The sequence below is a fragment of the Antennarius striatus genome, chromosome 5 (genome assembly GCF_040054535.1).
Source record: "Antennarius striatus isolate MH-2024 chromosome 5, ASM4005453v1, whole genome shotgun sequence".
NCBI lineage: Eukaryota > Metazoa > Chordata > Actinopteri > Lophiiformes > Antennariidae > Antennarius > Antennarius striatus.
Window position 1 is genome coordinate 5,741,808 of NC_090780.1, and position 25,275 is coordinate 5,767,082.

Genomic DNA, 25,275 nt, shown 5'->3' on the forward strand with positions numbered 1-25,275 from the left:
TGATTGAGTTGACACTTTACCTTGCATTTTTAACAGAAACTAAACCACCTGAACTGTGAGCTGCAAGGCAAAAGTAAGACTGTTGCTGATATGATAAGTGCTTTAAATGCATTTAAAGCTTTTGCATTTTCTCTATAGATTTACAGAGAAAAAAAGTGCTGCACTTTCCCTCTGTGCAGTCGGTGCTGAGAGACAATGTTTCTGCATCTGAGACATTTAACAAAGTGGCAGAAAAGTACTGTGAAGTCATAAACAGACTTGGGCAAGAGTTTGAGAATAGGTTTTGTGCCCTTGATCCCGTTGAGCCATCTGTGTCATTCATTTCTAATAATTTCATGAATGTGGACACAACATGCTTTGCTGAGCAACTAAGTACAACGTTCAACTTGGATGCTGGACAGGTGGAGATTGAAATCGTAACATTGCAAAATGATCTCCACCTCAAAACCTACCAGACTGCACCAAAATTTTGGTGCCTTGTTAACACGGAGAATTACAGTGGAGTATGCACAGCAGCTATGAAGGTTGCCAGCCTGTTTGGTTCAATCTATCTTTGTGAATCAGTGTTTTCTAACATGAATTTCATCAAGAGCGAACACAGAACACATCTCACTGATGCACATCTGACAGACTCACTCACAGTTGCAGTATCAAGTTACACACCAGATTACAATACACTGGTGAACAGCATGCAATGTCAGTCTTCCCACTAACAAACAGATACCAGACGTTGTCTTGCAACATGACAGTGCCATGGCAAACTTGAATGAAAATATTGAAGAATTGTGATCAATTTAAAGGTGTGTTAATGACCTGTAGCAGTTATCATTTTGTTAGAAATACAGCTGATTTGGTCATTAGTTCAAAATGTGACAAGATTTATTTCTTCTTCTTCTTTTCCTTTCCTTTCGGCTTTTCCCCTCAGGAGTCGCCACAGCGAAACAGTTGCCTCCATCTAACCCTGTCTTCTGCATCCTCTTCTCTCACATCAACTACCATCATGTCCTCTTTCACTACATCCATAAACCTCCTCTTTAGTCTTCCTCTAGGCCTCCTGCCTGGCAGTTCAAAACTCAGCATCCTTCTACCAATATATTCACTATCTCTCCTCTGGACATGTCCAAACCATCTCAGTCTGGCCTCTCTGACTTTATCTCCAAAACCTCTAACATGTGCTGTCCCTCTGATGTACTCATTCCTGATCCTATCCTTCCTGGTCACTCCCAGAGAGAACTTCAGCATCTTCATCTCTGCTACTTCCAGCTCTGTCTCCTGTCTTTTCCTCAGTGACACTGTCTCTAAACCAAACAGCATCGCTGGTCACACCACAGTTTTGTACACCTTTCCTTTCATTTTAGATGAAACTCTTCTATCACACATCATACCTGACACTTTTCTCCATCCGTTCCATCCTGCCTGTACATGCTTCTTCACTTCTTTTCCACATTCTCCATTGCTCTGGACTGTTGACCCTAAGTACTTAAAATCCTCCACCTTCTTGATTTCTTCTCCCCGTAACCTCACTCTTCTACTTGGGTCCCTCTCATTCACACACATGTACTCTGTCTTACTGCGGCTAACTTTCATTCCTCTCCTTTCCAGGACGAACCTCCACCTCTCTAGCTTCTCCTCCACCTGTTCCCTGCTCTCACTGCAGATAAAAATGTCATCTGCAAACATCATAGTCCATGGAGATTCCTATCTAACCCCGTCTGTCAGCCTGTCCATCACCATAGCGAACAAGAAGGGGCTCAGAGCTGATCCCTGATGCAGTCCCACCCCCACCATGAACTCCTCTGTCACACCTACAGCATACCTCACCACTGTCTTACAGTCCTCATACATGTCCTGCATCACTCTAACATACAGTACTTCTCTGCCACTCCAGACTTCCTCACACAGTTCCTCTCTGGGCACCCTGTCATAAGCTTTCTCCAGATCTACAAAACAAGATTTATTTATTTATTTTCTTAAACATTACATAATTGATAAACACAGTGAAACATAGCGAAAGTGAAAATTTTTACCTATGAAGTCTAGTGACCCCTGATATAGTGCGTCTAACTTTGCTAAAAGATAGCATTCACATGACTTTGAGTAGACGCATTACTTCCAAAAGTCATTTTTTAAACAGACATCGTTTTTCGTTAATTACCTGTTTCACCTGAAGCTCCGGTACCATTTACGGAACTCCAACACACTTTGAAAGAAGTGCCAGCTGATAAAGCGAATTTACACGATTGTATTGGCTTTGGAGACGTCTATTGATTTTGTGTGTGTGTGTGTGTGTGTGTGTGTGTGTGTCTATACTAATATACTGTATATATATGTATATAACTTTGCATATATATTTATATTACTGTGCATACATATGTATATGCATACATATATACTGTATATACCGTATATATGTATAGCATATATATGTGTATATTTATGTATATATGTATATATATATACATATTTATGTATATGTGTATACATATCCTTCATAAAAGAAAAAAATGGAAAATGGAAGAAATAAATTAAATGGTTACATTTATCCAGTGATGTGTATTATTTAGTTATTTTCCGTTTAACGTCACCAATTTTACATTATTTTTACTCAAAATCGCTGAATTTTCACATTTATTGCTGAAATACTGAGGAGAGACCTGCGGTGAGGCACCAGCCAATCGTGTCTCACCATGGATTGTGCAATGGCTCGACTAGCTATGCTGGCATGATATACAGTGAGACCGTGTAACATCTCTCTATATGTCGCTATTAAAATGTTCAACCACGAGGTAATGACCTGTTGTGACGCTCTGAGGCTATTTGTCCAATAATCTGAGTTACTATCCACACGTTAGAGTTACAATCCGCCATCTTTTGCCAGCAAATAAATAATGGAAGAAGTTAGACACTGACAGAAGCAGCTGGCCAGATCATTTCATATACTGTACTTGAAATTAGAATATTTTTGTATGTTTCTGCACAGGGTCATCCAAAGAATATATTTTGTATGCCAGCGTCATTCATTTTTAATTTTGTATTTTATCCTTCCGTCAAGCACTGTGATTAATTGCTCTTAAATTTACGCTAACTGAGGCTACAATCAGCTGTCGGATTACCACAGGAATTATTGCCCTTTTTAAAGAATGAATTGTTGACATTTTCCTAAGAATGGACATTTCTGCTATATATTGGATATTCGACAACTGCCTTCTTGTAGTGCATTTGTTTTTCATTAAGGAAGGGCCTTTACTTTTTTAAACTTTCTTCAGCTGCGACGTGGCTAATCCAGTCTTTGACAACCTCAGGGTGTATGTCTCTGCTGTTGAGCCATTATTACTCACTTAGCAGTGGTAAAGAAAAAACCTGTTGAGGTGGTTAGGCTCTGCTCTTGACCTGGAATGCTGTTGGATGGCAGAAGAGCTGCTCAAAGCTGATTTATAAATGAACTGTTTCTCCAGTCTGCTACGATTAGTCTGCACAACTTGTTACAGAAGAGGTTTTGCACCTTTATTGCTCTGCTCTATATAAAATAGCACCGATGTGGCATTGCTTCTTCATCTCTGATGCTGACACTTGAGGGAGTAAGAGGGTCAAATCACTGTCTGGAAAAGGAGATCTGACCTTGTGGTGGTGGTCATGAATTTGATGCTGTCTGTGACCCCCAATCAAGATATTTAAAGTACAATGAAGGGCAGCAGCTATAAACAACTATGAAGTAGCTTGGTAAAGTTGAGTAGATGACAAAATCAAAAACTGTAAGAAATAGTTGGCAAGTAGGTTTAATTTATTTATTATTTAATAGACAACCCAGAAGCTAACTCTTTTACAACAAAAGTTGTGGCTACTGGTAAGCAGTAGTAAATCATGTATGACATGGTCAGAAGTTGAACACACCTTCTCATTCAATGTGTTTTCTTTATTTCCATGACTATTTACATTGTAGATTATCACCAAAGTCATTAAAACTATGAATCAACACATGTGGATTTATGTACTTAACAAAAAAGGCTGAAATAACTTAAAACATGTTTTATATTCTATTTTCTTCAAAGTAGCCCCCCTATGCTCTGATTACTTCTTTGCACACTCTTGACATTCTGTCGATGAGCTTCAAGAGGTAGTCACGTGAAATGGTTTTCACGTCACAGCAGTGATGGGCAGTCAGGGCCAGCAAGGCCTTGTCTGCTGGATTAACATAACCAGAAATCAAGATAAAATTTTAATGACAAAACTTAATTATATATTTTTTTAATTTGTGTTAAATGTATTTAAATATATGTATAACTTCTTCGTCCTCTTTTCCTTTCGGCTTTTGGCTTCAGGGGTCGCTACAGTGAATCAGTTGCCTCCATCTAACCCTGTCTTCTGCATCCTCTTCTCTCACATCAACTACCTTTATGCACTCTTTCACTACATCCATAAACCTCCTCTTTGGTCTTCCTCTAGGCCTCCTGCCTGGCAGTTCAAAACTCAGCATCCTTTAACAAGTGCTGTCCCTCTGATGTGCTCATTCCTGATCCTATCCAACCTGATCACTCCCAAAGAGAACCTCAGCATCTTCATCTCTGCTACCTCCAACTGTGTCTCCTGTCTTTTCCTCAGTGACACTGTCTCTAGACCAAACAACATTGCTGGTCTCACCACAGTTTTGTACACCTTTTCTTTCATTTTAGCTGAAACTCTTCAATCACACATCACAACTGACATTTTTCTCCACCCGTTCCATCCTGCCTGTACACGCTTCTTCACCTCTTTTCCACACTCTCCATTGCTCTGGACTGTTGACCCTAAGTACTTAAAATCCTCCACATCCTTGATTTCTTCTCCCTGTAACCTCACTCTTCCACTTGGGTCCGTCTCATTCACGCACATGTACTCTGTCTTACTGCGGCTAACCTTCATTCCTCTTCTTTCCAGGACAAACCTCCACCTCTCTAGCTTCTCCTCCACCTGTTCCCTGCTCTCACTGCAGATCACAATTTCATCTGCAAACATCATAGTCCATGGAGATTCCTGTTTAACCCCGTCTGTCAGCCTGACCATCACCATAGCGAACAAGAAGGGGCTCATCCCTCAGCTCTCGTGTGAATTGTTTGGGTCATCCCTCAGCTCTCGTGTGGACTCTCTTCTTCTTCATCTCACCCAGAGAGGAGTTGAGCAGTTTAATGGCTCGGGGGATGAACGAGTTCTTAATTCTGTTGGTCCTGCATGTTGGGAGGCGCAGCCTCTTGCTGCTCAGGCTTCTCAGGCTTCTCTGGTTGTTTGCTACGGTGTGCAGAGGGTGGCTGACATTGTCCATGATGTCCAGAAGTTTGTCCAAGGTTCTCTTCTCTGCCACCATTGCCAGAGGGTCCAGCTTCATCCCGACTACTGAGCTGGCGTGCCTGATCAGCTTCTCCAGCCTGGAGAGATCCGCCTTAGTCACGCTCTCTCCCCAACACACCACAGCGTATGCTGGCGACCACAGACTGATAGAACATGCACAGGAGCTTCCTGCTGATGTTGAATTCCCTCAGCCTCCTCAGAAAGTACATCCTGCTCTGTGCTTTCTTGTACTGCTGCCTCGTGTTGCTGGTCCAGTCCAGCTTGTTGTCCAGCCACAGCCCAAGATATTTATAGGTCTGCACATCTTCCACCTCCTCCATTTCTATCATAAGTGGTCTAGGTTTGGGTTTGTCCCTCCTGACGTCAATGACCAGCTCTTTAATTTTTTTTTAATTTATACTGATTATAATCCCCGCAGGGAAATTAGTAGTTTTCGAGGTGTTGAGCTTCAGGCTGTTGCTGGGATACCAGTCAACAAAGTCCTTCACCAAGCATCTATACTCCTCCTCCTCATTGTCCCTGATACATCCCACAATAGCTGTGTCATCTGCGAACTTCTGGATGTGACACAGTTCTGAGATGTAACAGAAGTCCACCATGTACAAGGAGAAGAGGATTGGGTGTTTACCGTAGTGGAATATAAATGATGGTACTATCTATAGAAGACGTCATTAATTTCTAGAGGTGACTGGGAATACTTACCAGAGGGATCCTGGATTGTTTTTATGAAAGATTTTTCTCTGTTGCGTTGGAGTTGGTTTGCAAGAAATTTGCCTGATTTATTGTTATGTTCAAAGTTGTTATATCTCAGTTGTTATTGTAAGAATTCTGTTTTCTTTTACAAGATATTGTCAAGATTTAGTTTTACATTTTGTCGTTCCGACCATAGTTTTTTCATTTGGATTTATTGCATAATCCTCAGTTAGATGTTTGAGTTTTTTTTCAATTTCTGTTTGCATTTGTTCTTTCTTTTTTTTTTTTCTGTATGATGAGTATGATATTATTTTACCCCTGGTTACAGCCTTCCCCGTTTCCTAAAGTAATGAAGGAGATAAATCAAGAAATTCATTATATTTTAAAAATTCTGCGCGTTCTTGCATAATTATTTTATCAGATTCTGGATCTTTAAGCAGAGAAATGTTGAAGAAGAAGAAGAAGGTATACTTTATTGATCCACTGGGGGAAATTACATTTGTCACTCGGGTGTACTTTTTTTTCTTTGCTACAGTTTTTCACAGTCAGTATGTACAACCCCTGAAACAACCACTGCACACAACGGGGCCTGTAAGCATGCAGTTAGTACATACACGACAACACACAACATCAAGCTGTACATCGGGAGGCAGAGTGACGTGCCAAGTCTGAGGAGGTTTATGGCAATTAACTGTTTGTGGGCTGAGGGATTACAGTGCATGGTCACTAATAATAATTGGATGAATTCCAATGGAAGTTTTATTTGCGATAGAATTATTTGTGAGGAAAAAGTCAATTCTTGAAAATGATTGATGCACCTCAGAGAAGAAAGTTTATTCCTTTTTTGTTGGGTTTTTAGGTCTCCAAATGTCGTCCAATACAAAATCTTTCATATAATTCTGCAGAACTTTAACTGATTGTAGTTGTTTTGCTTGTACTATTGATATATTAGATCGATCCACTGAGGGATTCAGAACTATGTTGAAGTTCTCTCTGATAAAGTTGGAGTTTATTGAGAGAATGCCAAGAGTAAGAAAATAAGTAATCAGAGTAAAGGGTGGCCATTTTGAAAAAACTATAAATATATGTGGGTCTTCTCTGGGTTGTCCGGCTTCCTCCCACCTCCAAAAACATGCACTTCAGGTGAATTGGCCTATCTCAAATTGTCCCTTGGCGTGAGTGTGCGTTCGTGTTTGTCTGTCCTTCATGTGGCATCGGCAGTGTAACCTGCCGCATGCCCCAAGTTTGCTGGGATAGGCTCCAGGAACCCCGCATAATTTACTGTCTGTTCCGTTATTGTAGCTCAGGTACATCTCAGGTCTCGGAAGCGTCCTTCAGAAGCCGTGTGAAAGGGCTCTTCAACAATCATCTCATGTGACTTCCTCCACAGACACGGTTTTTCTCAGTCAGAGAATCAGTGTTTCCCGGGTGAGGGGGAACATATAAGGAATTTTCTTCCTTATATGATGTCTGTCTCTCTTTTAATGCTACCCAAAGGACATTTATGTGCAGCATTGTGTAGATCTTCGAAGGACAAACATTACAGTCGACATACAATCTACAATTAATTGAGGTGATATATGCGTCAGACTTTTCAGAATCTTTTTTGCGGGGAAGATATTGCAATTTGTTAAAAGGCTTGTAATGGTAAAAACATTTTTTGTGTCTGTCTTAGGGTTATTCTAATTGTTGGGAAAGTATCCTGGTCTTGGGGATTGTTACAAGTATATATTGACAAGTGTGTGTGTGCGTGTGTGTGTGTGTGTGTGTGGGGGGGCATTGACAGTATCCTCATGTGTGCCATGTTTCTTTTTCTCAGGTGCAGAATTCTTCTGATGGAAGACAAAGGTTGGCCATCTCTTTGAGAGCAGACAGTGAGTTTCATTTAGATTTAGATTTTTATTTGAGTTTGCTTCAAGTACCTGTGAAACAGTGGGACAAATCCATGCAGACTAATATTTATCTGTTAGATCTAAAGCACAACTATATACCTGCTGGAGGTATACTGCTGGATGGCAGTCAGCTTTGCTGTACATAAATGAGTTCTAAATTGAATTCATTCACTGATGTCTACTCATGTTTACCACCACTGCTGTATTTTTCCTTCCTCCTCCATCATGCACTTCTCTCCTTTTGGTATTTTGTTTTTTTCCACACTAAAAGTCACTTTCCTGAGCCATATCTCACCTCCATCTCCTATTATCTGTGACCACGACAAGAAATCGTTGAGCGTGTGTGTGTGTGCTTTATGGTCTTAAAGCAGTTTCCATACCAAGCTGTAAGACAAATACACGAAGGAAGTGTTTTACTTAAAGGGGAAAAACAAATTCAAATAAAAAAATAGCATAATAGTAATAATGGATGTCAAGTAAATACCATATTGGCCAGAATATAAGACGACCCTGATTATAAGACGACCCCCTCTTTTTCAAGACTCAAGTTTAAAAAAAGACTTTTTGAACACCAAATTTAATTTTTATATTAATATTATATATTATATGTTATATATATATATTGTATATATTACATGTGAGCATTTTTTAGCCGATCTTTTTGAGCTCTCCATCTCCGTACACTACACTCTGTGACACCATATTTCACAGCCACTTTACAATTGTTTGAAGACTCTGCCTCATTTACCTCCATCATCTTGAAGTTTGCATCATAACTTCTCCTCAGCTGCCGGTTAACCTGGCCGATCTTCGACCCACTTTTCTCCAGATTGTCGCTACATTCTCCATTTTCTGTTATCCCTTCTCTTATTTTCTCCTCTTTTGTTTCCTACCGCTATTTTTTATTTTTCTTCTTTACGGCAGCGTAGAGCTGCCACACCAAGAAAATAAAAACCGGGACGTATCACGTTATTTCGTGATACGTATCTCGGAATTTCGTGATAGTATCTCGGAATTCCGTGATAGTATCTCGGAATTTCGTGATACGTATCTCGGAATTTCGTGATACGTATCTCGGAATTTCGTGATACGTATCTCGGAATTTCGTGATACGTATCTCGGAATTTCGTGATACGTATCTCGGAATTTCGTGATAGGACTTTTTAAAGTGGTTTCATTTACTGTCTGCTGGCCATCAGTAAATCATGGCTCCTTTACATGATGCCATTGAATTATATTTCATGCTTGGCTTGAGACATGGTGAGATTTTACAGTTATTGGGCTCCGTGGATGACATTTATATAAGCATGCGTACCCTAAGACGACACTTGAAAAACATGGGGCTATACCGGAGGAAAAACGAGTCGGACCCTCTTGAGGTAGCGTCGTTCCTCATTGATGAGCTGGAGGGACACGGCCGGCTGCATGGATACAAGCTCCATCATCTCAACTGCATCCAAGCTGGATATGTTGTCACCCAAAGTACGGTGAGGCATTTATTAAAGTTTTTCGACCCCCGTGGTGTTGAACAGAGACGGAGAAATCGCCTAACGCGGCGCATGTACTTTAACCCAGGGCCTAATTTCATGTGGCATGTTGATTCATACGACAAACTAAAACCATTTGGTGTCTGTATAAATGGAGCAATGGATGGCTTTTCAAGACTTATGATATGGCTACATGCCTATTCAACAAACAGCGATCCCAAAGTAATCGCTGGGTATTTCATAAAGGAAGTTGAGAGGAGGATGGGGACACCATCCAGAATTCGCGCAGACTTCGGGACAGAAAATGTAACAATGGCAGAAATGCAGAGGTTCTTGCGATGGAGTATGGATCGCCGCCTTGTCACCAACTGTTACATCGCTGGGTCCAGTAACCACAATCAGCGGATCGAAAGCTGGTGGGCCTTTTTGAGAAGACATCATGCCCAGTACTGGATGAATCGTTTCCAGGAACTGAAAGACAAAGACTGCTTCTCTGGAGACTTCTTGGACAAGCAACTTATATTGTTCAGTTGCCTGGCCATCATCCAGGTAAACTATGTCAGATACTGTACATGAACCATCATCTTGTGTGTGTGTGTGTGTGTGTGTGTGTGTGTGTTTGTGTGTGTGTCTCTCTCTCTCTCTCTCTCTCTCTCTCTCTCTGTGTGTTTGTGTGTGTCTCTGTGTGTGTGTGTGTGTGTGTGTCTCTCTCTCTCTCTGTGTGTGTGTGTGTTTCTCTCTCTCTCTCTGTGTGTGTGTGTGTGTCTCTCTCTCTCTCTGTGTGTGTGTGTGTGTCTGTGTGTGTGTATGGTCATGCGTGCGTGATCGTGAGCAGAGAGAGATAGAGTGAGCGCATCTATATACAGTATATGGTCCGTTAGCTATTCCCGATCAGAGCTGCACAGAAAAGAATCAAATTTTTTTGGAATTAGCAAAGTATTTTCTCTATTCCAATAATGGATCCCATGGATGTATTTTGTGATTGATCCATGATCTAACTATGATTTAATCCGTGGTTCAAAACAACGTTACCAAATTTTCTCCTCTCGCGAGATCTGTCCGACAATCCCACACGCACACTCTGGTGGTCTGAGTACACCGCCATCTACTGGTCAAAAGCCAGTGGGCTTTATATTGCAGCTGTCAAAATCCTATGCCTGTAAGCAACAATGTTGTCATGTATGTATTTAAATATATATTTTTTTCTTTTTTTACTACATAGGAAGAACTGCAGCAAGTTGTACATTTGTGGAACACCCATGTTATCCGGAGGAGCAGAAATGCAGTGGCTCCAAGTGGACGTCCCATTCTCATGTACACCATCCCTCATCTATTTGGAGGACAAGATCATCTGAAAGAAGTGTCTCGGGGAGCAGTGGAGGCTTGTAAAGAGGAATGCCAACAGAGGGGACCTCACCCTTGTGATGAAACCGTATTCAACATGTGTTGCCTTATAATGACGGAGAACTTCTTACACTCTCCCACCACACCAGATGAAGCTATAGAGCTGTATCTTTTCCTGAGAGCATGCATTCTAAAAGACTTAGAAATTACTCTGTGATTTCTGGAATAGGCAAATAAAGCAAGCCTATATTGTTGATGTGATCCGTTTTTAACATTGAATGCATGAGGAAAAGAAACATCACAACTATGATGTTGTTGTTTTAATTTCTTGAACTATTTTGCCCACAGTGTAATGCTCTTGCTCATCTACATATAGCAGCAAAGAATTTAAATTTGTTTCCATAAATTCATGACAGATGGAGCAAATATGAGACTGTTTCTCATTACCACACAACAACACAACTCCAGGGCTCTTTCTTGTGCTTTCTTCCTCGTGGCTGCAATTTTCTTTTTTACACATAAGACACATGCAGACCTAAGCATTACACAAAATAAACTGTTTTATTTTGTAGTAACAGCATTCAGATTCCCTTTCAAATTGCTCTTTTACGTAACAGTACATTAACATGTAGAGCAGGTATTGGGGAACTCATTAGATAACTCAAAATCAGGTAACAAGAGTATAGAAAAGTAGTTGGGTCTTCAGCTGCACTCTGGAAGAACTAACATCACACATGTGTTTTTTTCGTCAACTGGACAGGTAAAAAAATTCCCTGCTCTTATGGATTATAACACTATATGTATCACAAATGTAAACATAAAAAATAAACCATTTCCCAACATTAAGGTGCAAGTCTACATTCTTTTTGTAGCCGCATTTAGAACCACTGTAGAATCAAATTGCTCTTCTACATAACAGAGTAGTAGAGCATATATTGGGAAAGTCATTAGAGAAGTCATAATCAGATAAGGGTATAGAAAAGTGGTCAGGACTTCTCAATAACATTAACAGGTTTTTATCCATCAACTTGACAAGTCACAAAACGCTATGCTCTGAATATCTGTAGACATTCATTAGACACACATTAGACATGTGCACCACTAGCTTAGTTGAGATAAGCATATAACAAAGCTAAGCTAGGCTGAATTTGTATGATGTTTTGTCAATCAGTACACTGTCAAACTCAGTACGTAGCTCTGGATAGGAAGCGTATGTCCATGGTAGTTCCAGAACTGGACCACATGTGTGTGCAACAGGTCTTCGTGCAAGTCCATCAACTGCCGTGAACATGATGGTAATTTTGCTTACACATATGACATCTGACCCTGTCACAAACCTTAATACTCTTCGGAGACCTGCCTCATCTAAGCCTCTGATGTATTGTTGCAAGAAACGAAAGCTTTGGGTCTCAGCTTGACTTGAGGGAGAGGCATGTAGCATTTTCAAAAGCCTTTTGGTTGTTGGCTTTTTGGCTTCATACATGTGCAGGACATCTTGTGGGCTGGCGAGAGCTTCTCTTAGGGAGGAACCAGCAACGAAGGACATCTTTTCTGATGCATATCTTGGCTTTTGGATCAACTGCTTGTGTGCCACTTTCAGAAGGATGCCTTTTAAATTATTTTGTGTTGGAAGTGCTGTTACGTCCAAACGGTCTAAAAGATCAATCAGCTCATCTTTCTCCTCCCCTGAAAGTTCTCCTTTTAAGGCAGTGGTGATCAGACTCCTGTCTGAATGACTGACATATAGAAGAAGACTTTCAAAAAGCACATCATCAGAGACTTCCTGCTCACCAAAAATAAGTGCCACTGTAAAAGCTGGGGAAAGGCGACAGGGAAAATAGCCGTGGTCTTGAAATCCCTTCAGTAGAATTCGCCCAATGGATTTCCATTCTTCTTCTTGCCACTTAGGACACAGAGATGGAATTCTCTGGTCCTCCCCTTCAGCTGTGTGGTCCAGTAGCTCGGTCCAAAATGCAGCATACACATCCCTTGAGATGCCATCTGCATCAGCACCTCTTTCATCTATGTAAGTGTATCTAAGTTCATGTTTGAGAAGTGCTGCATCCTTGAATTGGCCTATCATCTCCTGTAAAAGATTGACCCTATGAAGTCTTATAGTGATTTGCACAACATCCCATGAAGGAGTTGAACTTCTTGCTACCTCACCTACAGATTCTGACTCTGCAGTAGCATTGGCTGTTGGCGGAAGTGTGATGGAAGCTTCATCTTCTCTCAGTGCTGTGTCTGAAGTAGAGGATGCTTCACTTATTGGGAGAGGTATGCTGATCAATGTGTCATTTGAGCTTGTTCTGGGAATGAGGACTGATGTTATGATAAGGTCCTCACTGTTCTCTAAGTCAGGTAGATAGATCAAAGTGTCATCCATTTGGCCAGCCACAGGTTCTCCAAGATACGAGCCAAACATAACCTCAGATGTGTCTAGGTTTGCCTCAATGTCAGAAGTTTGAATAGGCTGGTCATCTTCTTCCAACATGTCATTCAATTGCTCATCCTTGTTGTTTGATGTTCCCATAATGCATTCTTCATCATCCTTATCTTCTGGGGTCTTAGTGCACAGGTAAAATCTCAACACTCCCATTTTAAGTATGCTGTACAGTTCACCAACTGTAATAACATCATCAAAAATAGCTTCCTCCTGATAGTCTAATATGTCATGACTAAATGCATCAATTTTTCCTACTTTATTTTCTCCCTTCGGGAAGAAAATGTCTTTGGCATACTGCAATATCTCCTCTTTTTTTGAGTCTTTGGGGACATCAAGGCTCCTTGTCCCCCCCCCTCTACGTTTCCGGACTTGTTTACCCTCATGGATCCACCCCAACTCAATTTTTCTTGTCATTTTCTCAGCCCATTTCTTGTGTTTTGCATACTTACTTCTCCTTTTCTCCTGGTTAGTGTTATCATCAGTGTCACCAATCCCCATTCTTTGTTTGAGTTTGTCAAGCAGTGATGTTTTCGTTGTTTGTTTTGTGCCATGATGTTGCCCATGATCCAAACAAAAGCGTCTTGCTGCAATCCTATCCCCATACGTAGGGATGTAGCCAGCCAGGGTGTCATCATCCATACAATCAATGACTCCAGCATCAATCTGTAAAGACAGACATACTAGATATAATAATTACAACTCACAAGACTGCATTAACACAGAGACAGGGTGGTAGTAGATGGCATTCTCTGTAATATTCTTATCCTTACCGACTGGGGACTGGATTTTAACTTCACAGTTGTAACTTCGCTTTTTTTGTTGTGTTTTTTTTATCCATTATATTCATTAAATTGAATATTATTTCTGAGTAATGAAGGTCATCAAGTGTAACAGATCGTTGCTAAGGACGCCAGTCTGATCAGCGCAGCACAGAGTATAAAAAGAAGGATGCAGGATCTTTATCGTTTTTGTATTTTTTCCGACATTAAACAGCTTGGGACTATGCTGGCAGAAAATGAAACCTGCTGATGAGAGCCTCTGACCCGGTGGCACCCCATGACAACCTCCGAACTATAGCCTACGTCATCCCGTACTTGTATTACTATTTACTTTGTTGGGACTAGCCTATTGGGACTTTTACTATCTGACCCAGACACAGGAGGGTCCGCCACTTGCATTGTCTTGGCTCCGTTTCTATCTTTCAACAAGTGTTCGTGAAGCTACACGAGTGTTGCGAACAGTCCCCCAACTGTGTTTTTCCCCCTCAGCATGTAGCTGCTTAACAGGCTAGTTAGCTAACTAGACTATACACAGCGCTGACCATACGCAACTCTTTAATTAGATGGTGAGCGGTCAAAATTAGCTTACATGATCTTGTTCCATGCGTTGGAGACAGTCCTCTGACACTCCACGACCTCGTAGAAATCTGGACAGTGGAGAGTCCATGGCGATGTGCAAGCTCACTTGGGAGAGGCGTGGAATGATGTGGATGATAGGTGATAGGTATCACGCTATTTCAAGGTATCACATTGTCACGTTACAACATAGCATCTTATCACGAAATTCCGAGATACGTATCACGAAATTCCAAAATAGTATCACGAAATTCCGAGATAGTATCACGAAATTCCGAGATAGTATCACGAAATTCCGAGATACGTATCACGAAATTCCGAGATACGTCCCGGTTTTTATTTTCTTGGTGTGGCAGCTCTACGCTTCCGTACTTCTTCATGCTACCGCTATTTTTATTTTTCTTCTTCGTGACAGGGTTCGCTTTGGCCTGGGGAGTTAAGTTCAGCATTCGCTTTAAAGATATCTGGCGCCATCTAGCGTTGTGAATGGGTATAATGTCTAGACCCCGAATGTAAGACGACCCCCACTTTTTCAGTCTTATTTCAATGCAAAAAACACTTATATTCGGGCGAATACGGTACTTGTCGTTGGGGGATGTAACACACCATAATGTAATGGTAAGGGAAATACTGTGTACATTATTATCAACCCCACCCATCCAGCCCCCAAGGTACATTTTTTTCCTTTCAAATGATAAATATATTGTTTTTACTTCAAACACAACCAGAGATATTTGATGGGTTGAAATTATGCAGTGTCATGCTGACAGACAAAACAAACTCGCCTCTCATGGCCAACAGTTCTGAGCTCGGAGTCTGTGGTGACGTCTTAATGTTTTAGGTGTGGCATCAGGGTTTCTAAATCTGTGTTGCTGGAACACTCTTGTTTTATTAGTAATGAAACCACCCCACCACTGAGACTCCATCCAACCATCCATTTTCTTCCGCTTTATCAGCCGCAGCTGGTCATGGGAGGCTGGAGCCTATCCCAACTGGCATAGGGCGTGAGGCTGGGGACACTCCGGGCATGACGCCAGTGTGCCGCGGAGCCACTCACAAAAACAGACAACCATGCACACACACACTCACTGCTACGGGCAATTTGGGACCGGCCAATTAACCTGAACCTCATATTTTTGGAGGTGGGAGGAAGCCGGAATACCCGGAGAGAACCCACGCAGACATGGGGAGAACATCATGGTGTTTTAGTCATGCATGCCAGCATCATCTAGCCCGGCATGAAATAGCAGACTCAGTTGTTGTCACTAAGTTGTCTGTAAGCATTTTATTGTGCATTATCATTACCATGTTAATGTTAGTGTTCTACTGTAATTTTTTGAAAGCTAACATTAAACTGGTTCACACAACTTATGGCTACATGCCTAATGGAAATCTGTTGCACAGATGCACTTCATCTTGTTTCTTGTCATGATAGACAAGAATTGTGCCCCAAATGAGCAGCTTGTGGGTGGGATGGTGCCTTGCTCACCTGCCTCCCCTGACCGCACATCACTGCACCACCAGGTGGTGATCAGTTGACAGCTCTGCCCCTCTTCTCACCTGAGTGCCCAAAACACACGGTCTGAGGTCAGATGTTAGGATCACAAGATTGTTCTTTGACCTCTGACCCAGGGTGCTCTAATACCAGGTACACTTATGAGGATCTTTGTGTTCGAACATGGTGTTAGTTATGAACAATCCGTGACTAGCACAAAAGTCCAACAATCTAACATCACTTGGGTTCACGTTAGAGAGGCCATTCCTCCCAATCGCTCCATTCTAGATGTCTCCATCATTGCCGACATGTGTATTGAAGTCCCCCCCTCCTACAGGGGGAGTCCATTGTTCTCCTGTACTGTAATTAGCTCTGCTTCGTTCTGTGTTTGTGTATCGTCAGCATCATAGCAAACACACACACACACACACACACACACACACACACACACTCACACACACACACACACACACACACACACACACACACGCACACATCACATACACCACGTTTTTATATTAGGTACAGTTGCTTATAAGCATGAGTAAAGTCAGCATGTATTTGGCTAACTAATTAGCTCCACTTTTGTCCATGTTTGTTGTTTCCTTTGCATCACGGCGAACACACACACATAAGAGACATTTTAATCTTATTTACAGTTACATAGAAGTATGGCAAAGTCGTGATGAGTATTGCAGATGCCTATATGAAGTGGTGCTGATCGGTGTGGGTTGCTGCATAACAGGGAAGTAGCTGGGGGAATGGGGAACCAGTCATATGTGGTGCTATATTGTGGTGCTATATTAACACATACTTTCCCGAGAGGGGAATTGCTCTTTGTTACAGTTCTACTGCTGCAGAAAAAAACATTGAGAATGTCAGAATAAGGAGAATTTGAGAATGAAGAGCTAAAAGAAATCGTAATAAATAAAAAAGAAATCATTATAAATAGAGAATAGATAAAACAATAACAATATTTACACAGCTCTGTACAGATCGTTAGTGTCCTAGCTTCCATACCTCCTCACTGCGATGTAGGGTTAGTGGACGGACGTAATATAGCCAACATCCAACAGTTCAATGTAGTTCACAAGACAAGACCTCCACATTTCTTCCTGCCACTCCCGTTACCATCCCTGTCAGCATGAACAGGAAGCCCTCAATGGAATTGAGCTATCCATGATCGCAACCACGTTTCACTGAAGCACATCTAACTGCATCCTATTGACATACTCCTCCATGTTGTTACCATTTCTCAATGTCTGTGATGATTGTTGGAGACACGGCTTTCATTATGTCTAGTCCATATTAATTTGTTGTTTCCTCCGGTGATTTTTTTCCCATTTGTAGTTACTGTGTGTTTTTCTTCAAAAAAACCCTGCGATGTCTGCCTGTCATTTTCAGTTTCAGTTTTCAGGTGATCACGTGTTTTCACAATGTGGCCACAGAGTTAGTACGTTCTGCTGACTGAAAAAGTATAACCGTGATTACTGTAGAAAAATTTACAGTTATATAATTAAAAATAATGGAAAAACAAAAGAGAAATAAGTACTAACAAAGTTACTAAAAATAAACGCAACTTCAGCTGGTAGGGTGCACTTGCATGCATGCACATGACACATTGTATCAATGGGGATGTATAGCAGGCGTTGACACAGGAAGCTCATTAACATTTTATTGGCCAGCCCAGACAAATAGAGTGTTCATCAGAGAGTTCATATGAGCAATTTCCAATAGAAGCTGTTGGTGTTAATGTAGTATGTAGCGTACCTTTAGAGCAGTGGTTCTTAACCTGGGTTCGATCGAACCCTAGGGGTTCGGTGAGTCAGTCTCAGGGGTTTGGCGGAGATGGAGGTCAAGACAAAACACCCAACACATCGTGTCGACACAATGTGTCGGGTGTTTTTGTCGAACATACACGAAATGCTGTACGTTTGACACATTTTGTCAATTTTTGATGACACGCCCCCCTTAGCCATCACTGGCTGCAGGTGATCACGCTACATCGATTAGCCTACCTGTGCTACAGGAGATTTTGCGCACTCAGTAGTCGAGTTATGCCTGTCATGATGGTACGTCATCTGGTTGCTTTCTTAATTTACATGTACTGTATAACAGAACGTGATGGGAGTCAGCGTTCTGCATGATTTGCAGTGTCAAGTTGAGCAACTGTAGTCTCGCACTGGCAAAAATAAAGGAACACTTCCTTAAGCTGCATAGAAAACAAAAGAAAATGACTTTGCTGTGAAAATGACATCAGAGTAGCACTTGCCAAGGTGAAGCCATGTATATCTGAACTGGTCTCTCAATAACAGCAGCAGAAGTCACACTGATTTGCAGGTAGGTAATTTCATGTGAGCTCATGCACTGTCTTGGTTTTGTTCTTTGAAAAAGGTGACATTAATGCACAATTCATTAAATACACCAGTAAAACATAGAATTATGTCTTATATTTGAAAAAAAAGAAAAAATTTTTACTAAAGAAGGGTTCCGTGAGTGAGCATATGAAACCGGCAGGGTTCGGTACCTCCAACAAGGTAAGAACCACTTCTTTAGAGTGAAAGAAAAGTAGGAAGGAGGGGAATTATTGTTGATCAGAAACAGAGTTGTCTTCGCTGCTACCACTTTTTTCACTAGCCTTTACTTTATAATCCATTGTAAACAGTAAACTGTGCAAGGTACAAAGCCGGACGCGCTGAGATGCTCACACAGACAATAACAGATGAGAACAAGTGGGGGAGTTGAGTGCAGGGGATCCACGAACGGAGCTGTGGTGCTTGGTGGGGGTTGTGGTAGAAAGGGGAACTGCAAAACAATAGTCAGAATGGGCGGCATTTTTTTTTTCATATCTCTGGATGTTTGTAAGTCGAATGTGCATAAGTAGAGGACTACCTGTGTGTCTGTGTGTGTGTGTGTGTGTTTTGTGTGTGAAACTAGATAATTTTCCACGATATATCTGATGTTCTCTTATCGCACACAGTGTGGTGCAGCATAGTTGTAGATTCTTTCTGTTTTTCATTCACTTTACAAAATTTATTTTTTCTCTTTTAGTTTTATATTTCCTTTTTCACCTCAACTGGTCAAGGCAAAAGGCCACTCACCAGAGAGTCAGGATCTGCCCGAGGTTTCTTCCCAAAGTAGCTTTCCTAGCCACATGCTTGCTTTTGGGGGTTCAGTTGGTTTCCTCTTCTCTTTGACTGTGTGAAGGGCTTTGAGGTGCATGTGGTGTGATTCAGCGCTTTATAAGTTGTTGAACTGAATTGAACGAGTACATTATATATTAAAAACACATCAATATTGTTAATATTGTTTAATATGTCAAATGTGAAAACATAAATTAAAAAAATATAAATATACTACCCCTAGCAAAAAGTATGGAATCACCAGTCTTGGATGAGCACTCACTCCGACATTTTACTATGTAGAACAAACTCAGATAAAGAGCATGAAAAAATAATGAATTTTTACAAAAGTGCAACTCCTTGGCAATCAGAAAAACTAAAAGAAATGACAAAAACATTGTTGTGGTCAGTAAATGTTACTTTTATAGAGCAAGTGCAGGGAAATAAATATGGAATCACTCAATTCTGAGGAAAAATATGGAATCATGAAAAACAGACAAAGAAATAACAATCAAAACACATCACTAGTATTTAGTTGCACCACCTCTGGCTTTTATGACAGCTTGCAGTCTCTGAGGTATGGACTTGTATTCTTCATCAATCTGGTGCCAACTCTCTTTGATTGCAGTTGCCAGATCATCCTTGCAGGTTGGAGCCTTGCTGTGGACCATTTTTCCACCACAAGTTTTAAATTGGGTTGAGATCTGGGCTATTTGCAGGCCATGACATGGACTGGATGCGTTTTTCCCCGAGGTATGCTTCCACAGTTCATGCTCTGTGGCATGATGCATTGTCATCTTGGAAAATGATTTCATCATCCCCAAACATTTTTTCAATTGAAGCAATAAGAAAGCTGTCCAAAGTGTCAATGTAAACTCATGCATTTATTGAAAATTCAACCACAGCAATCTCCCCAGTGCCTTTCCCTGACATACAGCCCCATATCATCAAGGACTGTAGGCATTTTGAGGTTTTTTTAGGCAGTCCTCTTTGTAAATGTCTCTGGAACGGCACCAAACAAAAGTTCCAGCATCATCACCTTGTCCGATGCAGATTTGTGACTCATCACTGAAGATAACCTCCATCCAGTCATCCACAGTCCATGATTGCCTCTCCTTAGACCATTGGAGTCTTGTTCTTTGCTGTTTAAGCATCAATGATGATTTCCATTTGGCTTTCCTGTATGAAAATCTCCTTTCGTTTAGGCGATTTTGCACAGTTCTGTCACATACATTTACTCCAGCTTCCTCCCATTTCTTCTTCATTTGTCTTGTTTTGCATTTCCTGTTTTCAAGACGTATGGCCTTTAGTTGTTTGTCTTCACTCGCAGATGTCTTCCTTGGTTTACAAGTATGCTTGACTTTAACAACCTTCCCATGCTGTTTGTACTTGGTCCAGATCTTCGATGATAATCCTGTCTTTGGTCTCAAGAGACCTCTCTCTTGTTGGAGCCATGATTATTGCCAATCCACTTGGTCCAGCAGCCCTCCAAGGTGTGATTACTGCACTGTTTTTAACTGCTGACTAACAAGCAGATCTAAAATCTGAGGTAGGTGCCCAATTAAGGAAAGGAAATGGACTGGGTGTGTCCTTATTTTCTACTCAAAATGGAGTGATTCCAATTTTTTTTCCTCAGAAGTGAGAAATTCCATATTTCCCTGCACTTGCTCTGTAAAAGTAACATTTACTGACCACCACAGTGTTTTTCTTCATTTCTTTTAGCGTTTCTGAATGCCAAGTAATTGCACTTTTGAAAAAATCCATTACTTTTTCATGCTTTTGATCAAAGTTTGTTCTACATAATAAAATGTTGGAGTGAGTGCTCCTCCAAGACTGGTGATTCCATACTTTTATCTATTGGTAGTATAATCCAAGAAAATAAATTCTGTATTTTTCAATTTAAGCTGCTTCCATGTTGTTTTGTGTCTATACAATTCCAACTCGGTAAAATATATTTTTGTCCAGTAAGATTCCACCATCTTTCCACCAATGAGATACATTCAAACTTACTCCTTCCCTCATGCATTAATTTTCTTCCATGTCACTTCTCTATTCTTCTCTACCGAAGCCATTTTTTATTTGACTATATGCTCAATATGACTGTAAGCATGTGTTACACTTGTGCAACGATGACAATGTTCTTCCAGTTGCCAGCGTTATTATTAACAGCCACAAATTCCATTGTACATCTTCAGCGTCAAGTTATTTCTGTCATTCCTCCGTAAGAGAGCTCTGGTCCCGTATCGCTCGATCCGTCCGACATTAACCCTCTATAGTCGCGCACTCACTCTCATTACTTCCTGACATGACCAGAGTCCAGCTGCTGTCAATCCCTCTCACCGCCAGTACTGACACCCGCTGAAGTAAATGGGTATTACACTATGCTGACTTCATTTTTTTATTTTTTTTTATTTTATATACTGGTTTGATCCCCGAAGGGAAATTAAGAGAGCACACTCTAGCTACTGATTACAAACGCATGCCAACATATTTGTGAGTACATGTGGAGTTCATGTGGAGCAGGTGAATCTTGTAGGTCAGTGGTCCTCAACACCGGCCCGCGGACCGGTACCCGTCTGTGGGTCATTTGGTACCGAGCCACACAGCATAAAATAATAATTTATATTACTTCTCTTTTAATTATTTAGGATTCTGAAAGATGTTTTATTTTGAAAAGTGACGTCTGTGCGGAATGACGCACAGACGAATGCATGCGTCTGTTGCGCTTGACAGGTCTCGGTCACGTGACAGGTTACCCCTGAATTAAGAGCCCACAACCGGTTCAGTGTTCTGGATTAAAGTCAAGGCAGAATATCTTGAGATCGTCCAAAAAATATTGAAAACCTTGCTTGCTTCCATTTCCAACCTCCTGTCTTTGTGGAGTGGGATTTTCTGCAGTGACCGCAAAGAAAACCAAACTGCGGAGTAGACCGGATGTCCAGAATACACTTCAGGTGTCATTGTCTCCCTAGATCATTGTACCCCTAGATCAGCGGTCCCCAACCACTAATTCTCATTGTTGTAATTATTATTATTTAACTTGTTGACCCTTTTATTGGAAATGATCAGTATTTGTCCTCCTTTGAATGCACTAATTGTAAGTCGCTATATTTCAAAATAAACCTCATCAGTGACTTTTAGTAAAATTATTTTTTGCAATTATTTCGTTTACAGATCTGTTAATTATCAATTTATGAAATTCGAGGTTGTTTATTGTCTTGATGTCTGCATTTCACATAAAACCACTGCGGATGATTTATTATTAGACTACAGCTGTCCTGGCGTCATTAACAATTATCGAACAAATGAAGGCCGGTCTGCGAATACAGTGTCTTAGATGAAACTGGTCCGTGGCGCGAAAAAGGTTAGGGGACCGCTGTTGTAGGTGACCCAAAACAAACAACATGAAACTATAAATGATATTCATAAGAAACATGAAGGTGGGTGGGGGGCTGGGCGGCTGATTGAACAAATTTACACAAAACAATTCTGAACATAATCTGAACAAATTAAATATTCAGGGTGCGACACATGCATTTAAACTGCCAGCTCAACTGAGGTGAAATATAACTGTTTCAGCTCACCTCCCAGCCACTCCCAGCCTCCCTGCCGAGGCACCCTTGAGCAAGGTGCCCCCTACAAGCTGTTCGTTTGGGGCGCGACCCTCCATGCACGACCCATCACTCTGCCTCCCCCCACTGTCTCCTGTCTGATGTGTCACTAGTTGCATGCCTACTGTGTGTTGTGTCCTGGGGCCTGTATTCAAAAAAACTATGTGTATATGACTAACCAAAAAAATGTATCCACATGCAAAGAAAGTGTGAAGCGTATAAAGATAATTTCCCCATGTGTGGACAAATAAAGTGGATTTAATCTTTAATCTTTTAATCTTTATGATAAATATCATGAAGATGCCTTCAGGATGGGCCCCAGCAAAAAATCCAAAATATTTTCCTCAATTTCTCGAACTAATCACTAACTGAAACAAAACCAACATATAGTTGATTCACTAAAACAAACTAAACAAAAACAGAAAACCAAAAGAAATGGCTGTACACCCAAACCTCTTCATGTCAACCCTTATGTACTGTATATGTTAGCTAGTTACAAATAAAAGTTGAAAAAGACAGCAGTTTTTAATGCTAACAATTAACTAATGACAAGTTGTAGATCACAACAAAGTTAGAAAACTCAAGTATAAATAAGGATAAAGTTTATAGTTGCTGTCTTGCTGTTGTTGACTCATCTCTATGTCTTTGTCTTTCTGCAGACTGTTCATTAACATGCCCATCTGGAAAACATGTGATTCATGGAGTCACCAATGTCTCCTTCAACCAACTGGCCTGTGAAGATCAGGCTGCCGTGGTCATCCACTGGTCTGCCAGTCCACTAGGTAGATGTGTATTTACATGTGATGGTTTTCTTTCTTCATGTGTTTATCACATTAATCAGACCAGAGGTCTGTTTCACAAAGCCAGTTAGGGAAAACCCTGGGTATGTTAACCCTGAAAAGAGGGAAACCTCTGGTGTCTGGTTTCACAAAGAGAGATAACTTAAGAAGAGTAACTCTAGCCTATTTCACGAAGTGAGGTAACTGAACATCTGCGTTTGTTACTGCAGTAACAGACTCTCTGGAACTAACCTGGTCTGAGCAGGTTTTACTCCTTGAACTCAGGATTTCTCCCTGACTCCACCCTCTTTCAAAGCCAATCACGCCATTTCATGTCCTCATTCTGTCAGACAGTGAGTTTATAGTGTTTGATCATAAATAAAACCGTAAACCCGTCAGAACCATGAAGGAGGAGTTACACAAGATTCCAGCGTTTAGTAGTGTGTTAAATTAATTTGATTTTACATTCTCCTACTGATATTGTGCTGCAATCTCGGAAATTGGATGAGTAACTTCAATTTCTTTTAGGATTTCCGAATGTAATTGTCTGCATAGATGGCACCCACATTCCCATCAAGGCTTTCTCACTTAATAAGGCTGATGATGTGAATAGGAAGTCTATTCACAGCATGAATGTGCAGGTGCATGTACATTGACAACTGTTAAAGAATGCATTGTAGTTAAACCAACATCTCTCAAGATCAATCATGTGATGCGGAATACTACATTTCTGAAGTGGAGGCGAACTGAGCTGGGTTGTTTAATGACTCACGGATATATGTGAGTTTTACCTGAACAACAGACTGCAAAGCAGTTAGTAGCCTAACGATTCACTCGTCTCTGTCCTTTATTCCACTCTAATGTATCCCCTATATATTACAGGAGTGTTTGATTGAAGAAAATTCTATAAACTCCTTTCACTTCTTTTTACATACAGTTGCACATGCATTTCAGAAATTATGTTGCCCTTGTGGACCCACCACCGGCAGGGCAGACCGATGGGGTCGGGCGCGCTGCCATATGGGTGGCAGTGGTAACGGGGTCACGACGGACCAGACCCGGGTGGCAGAAGCTGGCTTTGAGGACGTGGATGTCACCTAACTAGCAGGGAAGGAACCGGAGCTTGTGTTGGAGCATTACTAGTTCGAGCGTGACCAGTTTGGAGCGTTACCAGTTTGCTCTGGTGGGGCTTAACTCCACGCATAGCCTCAGTTCTGGATCCAAACTTCTGGACAGGGATTGGACCTAGTTGTTCTCTGGAGTTGCGTCAGGCGCAAGGCGTGTAAGGGGATACTCACAAGCCCCTGGCTGAGTGCAGCTGTGTTGGAGTTTACCCCGGTGGATGAGAGGGTCGCTTCCCTACACCTTCAGGCTGTGGGAGGTAAAACTGAATATTATTTGTGCGGATGCACCAAATAGAAGTTGGGACTATTTGGCCTTCTTGGTGTCCCTAAATGGGGTCCTCCACGGTACCCCTGTAGTGGACATCATTGTTCTCCTGGGGTGCTTCAATGCACACGTCGGCAATGATGGAGCCACCTAGAGGGGCGTGATTGGGAGGAATGGCCTCCATGAACTAAACCTGGGTGGTGTTATGTTGCTGGACTTCTGTGCTAGTCACGCATTGTTTGTAACTAACATCATGATTAAACACAAGGATGCTCGTAAGTGTATCTGGTATCAGAGCACCTTGGGTCAGAGGTGAATGATTGATCTTGTGATGGCATCT

At 41.3% G+C, this 25,275-nt stretch overlaps 1 protein-coding gene across 1 annotated transcript in view; it reads left to right on the forward strand.

The window, feature by feature from the left end:
• il17rd (interleukin 17 receptor D) overlaps positions 1–25,275 on the forward strand; it is a 69,816-nt gene that overhangs the window by 690 nt on the left and 43,851 nt on the right. The window contains exons 2-3 of the mRNA XM_068316426.1: positions 7,835–7,889; positions 23,427–23,549. Coding sequence (XP_068172527.1) covers positions 7,835–7,889; positions 23,427–23,549 — 178 coding nt within the window. The remainder of the gene's footprint in view (positions 1–7,834; positions 7,890–23,426; positions 23,550–25,275) is intronic.